Raw genomic sequence first — 10212 nt, forward strand, 5'->3', positions numbered from 1 at the left:
CTGTCAAACAGTTACCCAGCTGTCAAAAGGTGATTTCAGAAAATCTCTTTGAAATTGATTTGAGGTATCAAAATGAAGTTCTAAAAATCTGAAAAAAATCATAGTGACTCAGAAAAAGGTTCTCTTGCGTATAAAATCAAAAAATCGATACATTTTTCTTAATTAAAAAACCATATAGTCCATTTTACGAAACGACAACAGTGTTGATATTGATATTAACACTCACGGGCTTGGGCGCAACCTCCTGTCAAATTTTCATTCATGATATGAGCGATCAGCTGATCCGAAACGTCTCGTAAAAATGGCTCATTCTGCGTGATCATGTCAACTTGTGGAGGATTGACTGTAGTTCATTCCATTTTCCAGTCGTTCCACAAAATCAGCCGTCACGCGCCCGCCCACGCACACACACACACATCGCTCGCGATTTTTGACAACCAAGCAAAACAAACTCTCAATAAAAGCTCTCATTTTTGAGTAGCGCCCATGCCGCACAGGGACTGTGTTGGAAACACACATATTTTAAATTGCTCGCACGCTCACATTTTTGCAAAATATCAATATTTTTCGGTATTTGAAGGTGGTTTATAAACCCAGTGAGGTTGCCATGTCGAAATTATTGCAAAATACATGCTCTGCTCATATGAGCGTACGAGCAATTTAAAAAAAAAATGTGTGTTTCGAACACAGTCATGTGCGGCATGGATGTTTACTAAAAATGTGCAGGCCGAACACATTTTTGAGCGTAGCCGTTTTTGCGTGAACTCGAATCGAACAACACATCATCATCTGGGAGAAGATCGTCGGAGAAAAACGGGCCAAAAGTGGATCAAAAAGTGCAATTTTGGCATAAAACATCATGATTCACAGTTTATTCATCGTCAATTCCAGTGGGTAAGTGAAATTGCTGCGTTTACGGCGCATTTTGCGTTGTAAAACGCAAAATTCCTGTAGGTATTTGGAAAGTGCATCGATCTGTTTTGATTGCCGATTGGCGTCAGTGTTGCCAGTTTCACTGTTTATCACTATCTTCCACACAGCGATGTCTTCCTGGAGAAACATTGGCGCAGTGTCGTGTCCCGCACTTGTGTGTCCTACTTTTTGGATGCCCAGCGGGAGAACCCAAATGTATGTAAATGGAATTCTATTATCGAGTTTTACATTTATGTGAATGATGTTTTTTTGCAGGATGTCCCTCCGGTGATTTCCACACCCCATCACTATCTGGTATCGATTCAGCGGGGAGGAGTTTCGCTGGTCGCTGCTTGCAAGCAGGAATGTCCGCCGTTGTTCGTCATAGAGTTTCTCCATCGAGTGGTGGACACCTTCGAGGATTACTTCTCGGAGTGCACGGAGAGTATAATCAAGGAAAACTACGTGGTGGTCTATGAACTGCTGGACGAAATGTTGGACAATGGATTCCCGCTGGCCACGGAGAGTAACATCCTGAAGGAGCTGATCAAACCGCCGAATATTCTGCGGACCATTGCCAATTCCGTGACGGGGAAGTCGAAGTATGTGCGGGAGATGTCATTCTACTCTGACAAGTTTTAACTAAAGAAATTGTAATAATTTCAGTGTTAGTGGCACGCTTCCTACCGGTCAATTGTCGGCCATTCCATGGAGAAGAACCGGCGTTAAGTACACCAACAATGAGGCGTATTTCGACGTGGTGGAGGAAGTAGATGCCATCATCGACAAGAATGGGCAGACCATCTTTGCGGAAATTCAGGGATATGTAAGTTCAAATTATAGACACTTCTTACACTTAGGACTGGTTTGCAATGGGCGGAAGTACAGACATTGCACAATAATGAATCAAGCCTGTTTGAATACCAAATTGCAAGAATTTTAAGATCTCTAGAGTACCAGGGAAATGTGATTTTTTTTTTTTTACTAACGTTACAAACTTCTAATCTAACAAACATATTTTTATGCTCCCCAGATCGACTGCTGCATCAAACTGAGCGGAATGCCGGACTTGACCCTGTCGTTCATGAACCCGCGCCTATTCGACGACGTTTCCTTCCATCCGTGCGTCCGCTTCAAACGCTGGGAGTCGGAACGGATCCTCTCGTTCATTCCACCGGACGGTAACTTCCGCCTGATGTCCTACCACGTCGGGTCGCAAAGTGTAGTAGCAATCCCAATCTACGTGCGGCACAGTCTAAGCCTCAAACCGGGCGAACAAGGTCGAATGGACATTACGGTGGGACCGAAGACGACCCTGGGTCGCGTGGTGGAAGGTGTTAAGCTGGAGATCCGGATGCCAAAAGCGGTGCTGACGTGTGCCCTGCTCGCCAGCCAGGGCAAGTATACGTTCGATCCGGTGACGAAAACCCTCCACTGGGACGTGGGCAGAATCGACGTGACCAAACTGCCGAACATTAGGGGAACGGTGTCGGTGCAGTCGGGATGTACTTCGCTGGAGACCAGCATCGATCGGTAAGTTCCGGGGAGGAAGATCAGACTATGACGACCTCGAGTGACATCATCCTTTATCTTCCAGGGTGCAGTTCACCATTTCTCAGCTTGCTGTGTCCGGGTTGAAGGTGAACCGACTGGATATGTACGGCGAAAAGTATAAGCCCTTCAAGGGGGTCAAGTATGTTACGAAGGCAGGCAAGTTCCAGATACGCATGTGAAGGTAAACGCTCTTCTATTGTGTCAATCTCAACCGTATTTTATGTTGTGTAATCACCCAGTAATATATGTTATTTAAGAGATTATACCATTCCAATTTGAGCGACGTAGAGCTAATTGTTCCGAAACTTCATACGTACAGTTATCGATCTGACAGCTATTTAAATCTTCAATTAGTTACTTACCTGACCTTACCGGTCGGACTTCTGACTAAGATCTGACTCAGAGTGTCCTCTGCTTTACGTATGAGTCGTCACCATTCGACTCTGTCCATGGTTGTACGTCTCCAGTCTCGCACTCCGCGAAGGGTCCGTAAATCGTCCTTCACTTGATCGACCCACCTAGCTCGCTGCCCATCACGTCTTTTTGTATCGGTCGGATTGCTCTCGAGAACTTTTTTTTATCGAGTTTATGCCTAACAACCTGATGGCGAGCTGCCCACCCTAGTCTCTCGATTTTCAGGGTGTGGCCGATGATTGGTTCTCTCAGCAGCTGATGCAGATCGTGCTCCTTTCGCTTTTTCCAAGTCCCGTGCGTCCATGCGTCGTATCCATAAAAGGCTTCAGCGTTTTGTAGGTAGATGGTTCAGCTTTTCGTAGAACTTCTGCCCTGATAAAAAATATCATAAAAATACGATAAATTTTATTGTTACAACACCATTTTTTCGAAAAATATTCACCATTAAACGTATTGTAATTTACACGGTACACTCACCATCACCCCTATTGTTCTATACCATTCGGCGAATGGTAAATGGCACTTTTACAATAAAAAATGGTGGTCGTTATGTATCTTTACCATAAAATTTTGAGAAAATTTTCATACACTTTTTCGCGAAAAACAATAGAATGTATTGTGTTTTTATGAGACATTTTTAGGGCAATTTTCAAAAGAAAACAATATATCTTAATGTTTTTTCATTGTTCTTACAATACAAATACAATTAATTGAGTGGCGTTAAATGAATCGTTGTTACAATAAAAATACAATAATATTTGTTGTTATTTGTAAGCAGTTTTCGCTTTTGAAAATCCATAGAATTCTTATTTCTTGCTAACATTTATATCCAGCATTTACGAGCACTAACGGCCGCCAGAATGATATGCACATTTTATGATATGAATCAAACACTTTGATGTCTGTCTAATAAGTATTGCTTGGCAGCTGTTGAAAAGATCTATCTTCGATCTTTTCAAATAACTGCCAAATATCACAAGTCAGACCTCAGATCGTATGATCCATACCATAAATCGTTCACAATGCATGTGGCCATTAGTATCTGTAAATGCTGGAGAAAAATGTTACCGAGAAATATGATTTCTTTGGTTTTTCAAAGGCAAAATCTGTTTACATAACAACAAATATTATTGCATGTTTATTTTAACATCGGTTCAATTGACCCCATTAAACTAATTGTATTTGTATTGTTATCAATGGTAGTTTACTATTCACTAGATTTCTTTAATCTCGCCTTTAATTTATTGGAAAACATTAGAAAAATCATTGTTCATTTTTTCATGTCGTAACATTCTCACTTGGCTAAACCTGCTTTTCAGCTAGTTTTCTATAAGTACTTCCTCAGTTATTCATTGAGAGCTTCCTCTGTCAACACGGCTTGACGTCTGTCAGTCGTTGAAGTTTTAGCGAATAACATTCGATAACCGAAACATCTACTGTACTCAAATTTAAAACGAAAACTATAAAAAAATATGTCAAGTGATTTTGTATTTGATTATACAAACATGATCCAAGCAACAATAATATTTATTGTTATTTATATGTTCCGAATTGTTTTTAAGTGTGATTGAGAAATAAACTCTTTTTTAATATTGTGCGTTGCATGAAAAACACATTTATGGCGACTACTTTTCCAGGTCTTAAAAGATGGTTCAAATTCAATCGCGGTGCAAATACCACGTGTAGTCGCAGCAGTCATCACATCACCCGGCCACGTGGTGAACTTTTTTCGTGAAATCTCAAAGAACTCTATGATGGAAAATTTGAACACCAGGTCTGTTGCCTTAGGCGACTATCTCGCGCGTATCTTTGACTGCGATCAAAAGTAGTTGCCAAAGTAGATTTTATTTTGATTCTTATAATAAAAAGTCCATGAGAACTTTGCATGCGCTTTTGCAACTATTTAAAAACAACTTAAATAAATTTTTACTGATAGTAACTTCAAATTATTAGAGAACTATTGAAAAACAATCGAATCAATTAGTCACTAATAAAGCTAATGTTCACTTATTGTACGAACTATATGGGCTTGATTTCTATTGTAAAAAGTAACAATATATCTACTATGTGTTTTATTGTGAACAATAAAACCAGTCATATGTTAATAATATTTACCATGTAAGGAATGGTAATTTTTTATCCGGGTGTGTGCCCCAGTGCTGTCATGGTAAAATCAGAGCTGGTTACTTAAGGTTTCCAAATTTCAGCGCCCCTATAAGTACTGGTACGCCTCTAAACAAATGATTTTACAATCGCGTCTAATTGAGAACTATTCTGTGTAAACCCCTCCATGCATTATTATTTGACAAATTGTTTAGCTTCTCATTTTTTTAGGAAATGCTCCAGGGTTACCTCTGGGGAACCGTCAGAAATTTCTTTGGGAATTCTTCTAGATTTTTGTAGAATGTTAACAGAAAAAGTTTCTCACTAAATTGTATAGAACGAGCCAGAATTCAACTGAAGAATTCATTCCTCATAGTATCCTTTTAGAATGCATCCCTGTCCGGCGCTGGATTTCGTTGAAAATTTCTCCAAGGATAGCTCCAGAGATTATTTAAGGAATTCGCCCAGGGAACGGATCGTTTCGGACACCGCACGTGCTCCTTGATGTATTTCTTCAAACATTCCTTCAGAAATATTGTTAGATTTTTTGCAGGAGTTCTCTATGGGATTCGAAAATTCTTCTATACCTAGATACAATTTCAGTAGTTTTTTTTCGCGAGGTTTCGGAGGTTTTTTTAGGAATTGTTTTGAGGTTTTCCTTTAGGAATTCAGAAAATTTTCCTGAAATAAAGCTTGAATTTCCACAGAGGTTTCTTCACGGAATTTCTTCATTGCTCAGGAATTTTCTGGGGCATTTATCTGAAAATTCTTCTAGAAATTCTCAAGCGATTCGTCTGCACGTTCCTTTGGGGGTTGCTCCAAAAGTTCCTTCTGGCATTTCTCCAAGCATTGCTTTGGATTTATTCAGATTTTTCTATTAGTTAGGATTTTTTTTTCATATTTTTTCCAAAGATCCTCTCAAAAATTGCTTCAGAATTTAATCAATAATATATTCATTTTCAAGCATTTTTCAAGATTGTTTTCTACGAATATCTATCTAAGATTCTTACAGGTATTATTTCGAAGATTCCTTAATTTTTTTTTTCAGTGGTTTTCTAAAGAATTCTTTGCAGAAAATCCCTTCAGAAATTGCTTAGGATGTTTTTTTTCTAAGAATTCGTTCAACGATATCTCCAGTAGTTTTTCCAGGGATTGTTTCATAAAATTCTCCAGCGATCCCTCAGAAATTCATTGAGGGTTTTTTTTTTCAATAAATTCCACCAATACCTTTGTTTGCGATGTACGGAGAAAAAAAATAACGTCAAGTCAATCATATTTCGGTCCCAAACCAGCATATTTATGCACTGATTTTTATATAATCCCTTTTTGAGATTGTATTGCGCATATTACAACAGGTCGAAGAATAATGTAAGCTTGAGTTGAGCAAAGTTTATGATCTGATCTGAGCAATAAATATGGTTGAATCAACCATATTATGCTTACATCAACAATATGTATGCTTGATGATTTGACAGCTCACTTATTCTCATGGTAAATTCAAGCATGTTTATGCTTAATTTGACCCTCAACATGAGGGTTGAACTACCTATATTGGATGGTTGGTTTAAGCATACACAGACATTTGATCATAATATGTTATTTTATTTATAAAAATTATAATATTGATAATAATTTAGTGCAATGCGTTTTCTTTGCATGTTCGAACATGATATAAAGATTTACAAACTCACAGCTGGCACTGTTTCACGGCACCGGGAATCCAACAAGTTTTGATAGGTAACTCGCTCCCATTTGCTGATGTCATAAACGAACGGAACTAGTTATTGTCTATCCGGTTGGAATCAAGACCGACGTCAATTGAAAATTGCCATTTTCTTGGGCCACAAGTGTCGCAACTGTTTCGCATCTAGTGGGATGTGTTGCTGACAATAACGGGAAGGATGCGCACTACTTTTGACATGACTAAAAAAAGTCGCGACTTGATTGTGCGAAATCCGATTTGGTGGCGGCCCGACAATACTTCCCACCGTTTTTGATATCGCCGAACTCGCCGTGATGGAGTTGCAATCAGTGTTTAGGCTCCTGTATACTGCACCGCCTGTACTGCAATATAGAAAAAAAACTTTGTTTTCAATAAGTATTACCACTATTAACCCGGGAGCGGTCACGTCGGGTACTGAGTACACGCACCATGACAAATGCACGCATGTGGTACACAGCGTGAGCGCGGCGTCGCTGCAGGTAGCCAAAGACGCGACTGCTCGAGGGTTAATCACGTATTTCGTACTTGCATTTGCTGTTATTACATCGACTAACGGCAAAGCTGAACTTGTGTATGGCTCCAAGAAGTTTCGGAACAGATGCGGCGCAGCGGTACTTATGGTTCCGATTGAACAAACAACTTCTGTCTATGCATCCGAGTTTAGTTCAAGTAATGACATATATGCTTGGTTTGAGAATTTGATGAAGTTGATTCAAACGAAACATATGCTTGGTTACAACATCAAATCAGTGCGAAACAATCATTTGCGGCAATTTTACTAAGCATATTATCGAAGCTATTCCGAACTATAGGCAAAGTTATACCAATCAGACAACATTTCTGTCCGTGTTCTGCAGTTATTTTCAAGAGATGCCTTCGGATATTCCTTTACGGATTTTCGCAAGCATTATTTTTCTTGGAATTAGCTACTTGCAGAGTTCCACTTGGGCTGTAAAACGGTGAGTCGATAAAGATCGAGAGCGTCCAGGTCCAACATAGCTCTGGTCCTCACAAGTCTCTATCTCAGGATTCCACGGGTCAATCGATGACAAAGATCGCCAACTAAGAATTATGCCATGCGCTTAGCTGGTAGTGCAGCCTGGTCACTGTTGTCCTTGTGACTTCGGTTATATAGAATGAAGTGATACGTATCGAGTGTCTATTCACCAAGAAAGTGCGGCTCAAACAGCGTCTGCTCTGGCATCCAGTGGCTGAGTATGAAATGCTCCTCCACCGGAAGCTATATCTAAGGTGGCATCCCCACCACGGTGGATGAGGGACCTTAGGCCAACAACTTGCTGTTCCCGAAGTCCCAAAAATCGTTACAGAAACCAAAAAATCAAAGATTGCGAACTGATGCAACGGCAATGACTTTAAGCGCGAAACAACGGACAAGAATTGTAACTTAGAATATATTCACTGTAGTCCAGAAGGGCACAACTAGCCAATGAGGCATGCCGTATGAAGCTGGAGATCCTAGGACTGAACGAAGTTCGTTGTCCGAACTTTGGAGAACACAGAATGGCAACGGGACAAATTCTGCTATATTCTGGTCTACGAGGCGAACATGCGGTGGAAACCTATTAATGGGAGGATAATTGTGGCCAGATCAGGAACACGGGTATCAGTCTTATCATAATCTAATGTTACGCGTCAGCTGGTGGTGCCGAAATGTACTGACAACTTTCACAGCCAACTGTCTTGGATAAGATCCCAAAAGGTGATCCTCAAGGGTGACTTCAACGCAAATGTTGGTTCCGTCAACTCGGACTAGAGCGATTCCAAGCAACAGCATCAAAATTAAGGAAAATTTTTAATTCATGATTTTCTATTGAACTGAAACTTTGCACAGTTTTTCAGTTCCATCTAAATCGCCATTTTTCGATATCAAATTTTTATTTAGAGCCACGACTAACTTTTCAAAAGGGTGTATGTGAAAATGGTTCAAAAATATTCAAAAATATGCACAGCAAAAACGGATTGTTCGATTGTTATGAATTTTTCAGCAAAGTTAGATAGCTAAATGGTGATTTCTAAGAAAATATACACTGTGAAAAAAAATCTATTTTATCATTGAAAAACATCATTTTTGTCACAAAAACTCAAATACATATCTCAAAACCCTATCTTTTTACCAACTTGAATTTTTTAGGGAAAACGGTCCATTGTATTAGCAATCTACCATAAAAATTTGGTGATGGTAAACTAATAAAGAAAAAAGTTATAACATTTCAAAAATTTCACAATTTTTACATTTAGTAAAAAAAAATTTTCTGTGTAAATTATTTCGGCCGGGAATCGCGATTTGATGCTGATTTTATTGTTCAGCAAAGTTAGATAACTAAATGGCGATTCCTAAGAAAATATACACTGTGAAAAAAATCTTTTTTAACATTAAAAAATATCATTTTTGTCACAAAAACTCAAATATCTCAAAACCCTATCTTTTTACCAACGTAATTTTTTAGAGAAAACGGTCCATTGTATTAGAAATCTACCATGAAAATAAACAAAAAAGTTATGACAATTCAAACATTTCACAATTTTCACATTTAGTAATAATTTTTTTTAGTGTAAATTATTTCGGCCGGAAATTGAAGTTTGATGCTGATTTTATTGTTAATGGCCTTGCGTGAGTAAAACAAGTTGTTTTTATTATATATTATATATACATATAATATACTATGTACAGTAATGTTCCGATTTTATCACGCCCTCCGCGCATTAGTCGTTTATTCATTAATTTGCTGTTACATTTGAGGACAAGTGTTTTCCCTCTTCTTCAAGATGAATGTTGAAAGCGTGTTTTGCAACGTTAAAAATATTGAAATGGGTATAGATGTTGAAGAATATTACAGGGCATTTTTGAAAAGGGGCGTAATTAAATTGTTTAAACAGATGTCGCTGATGGCAATTTCTCAGTTGTTGTCGTTTTCGAACTTCCTGCGCCCTGCTTTACCGATGATATAAAGATGGCTCGTTTGTCAAATTCTAGACGGCAGGACGTGCAAATGCGTAATTTTGTACACAATGTGGACATTTGGGCATAACCAGTCTCTTTCAGTTTATCTATGGTGCTTTCGGTGAGATTTCGTAACTCTTTTGAACATTTTTTTTCATCAAACGGTCTACAAGAGAGCGTTGAGTTGAAGACCTTTGAGAAAGTGACTGTTCATCTTGTTCGTTAGATTATAATAAACAAAATCACTTATTAATTTTAACTTACTTGTTTGGTGTTGGTGGCTGAAGAAAAAAAATACTATACAATTTTTAATATTCATAGCGGTAGTATTTTTTTGTTTTTTTCGTGAGCATTGTCAGGTATGTATACACGCTGAAAAATCCGTTCCAATATACGTGAACAAAATATCACGTAAAGCAGAACCTCAAACATGCTCCAATTCGTGATTTTGTTCATGTTAATGCGATACATTGATCCCGTTGTCATAAGCATAATCACAAATCCTAGAACACAATTCACGGCTGCTCTATTCCACAGCTCATTT

At 38.6% G+C, this 10212-nt stretch overlaps 1 protein-coding gene across 1 annotated transcript; it reads left to right on the plus strand.

Moving 5' to 3' along the window:
• Window positions 1-758: 758 nt before the first annotated feature.
• LOC115261072 (AP-3 complex subunit mu-1) lies at window positions 759-2745 on the plus strand. The gene is made up of 6 exons (XM_029862447.2): window positions 759-894; window positions 1041-1128; window positions 1189-1514; window positions 1579-1738; window positions 1946-2445; window positions 2510-2745. Exons 1-6 carry the CDS (start codon window positions 860-862, stop codon window positions 2643-2645), a joined length of 1245 nt encoding a protein of 414 aa, XP_029718307.1. The 5' UTR covers window positions 759-859; the 3' UTR covers window positions 2646-2745.
• The last annotated feature ends 7467 nt before the right edge of the window (window positions 2746-10212 follow it).

This window comes from Aedes albopictus, chromosome 3 (genome assembly GCF_035046485.1).
Source record: "Aedes albopictus strain Foshan chromosome 3, AalbF5, whole genome shotgun sequence".
Classification (NCBI taxonomy): domain Eukaryota; kingdom Metazoa; phylum Arthropoda; class Insecta; order Diptera; family Culicidae; genus Aedes; species Aedes albopictus.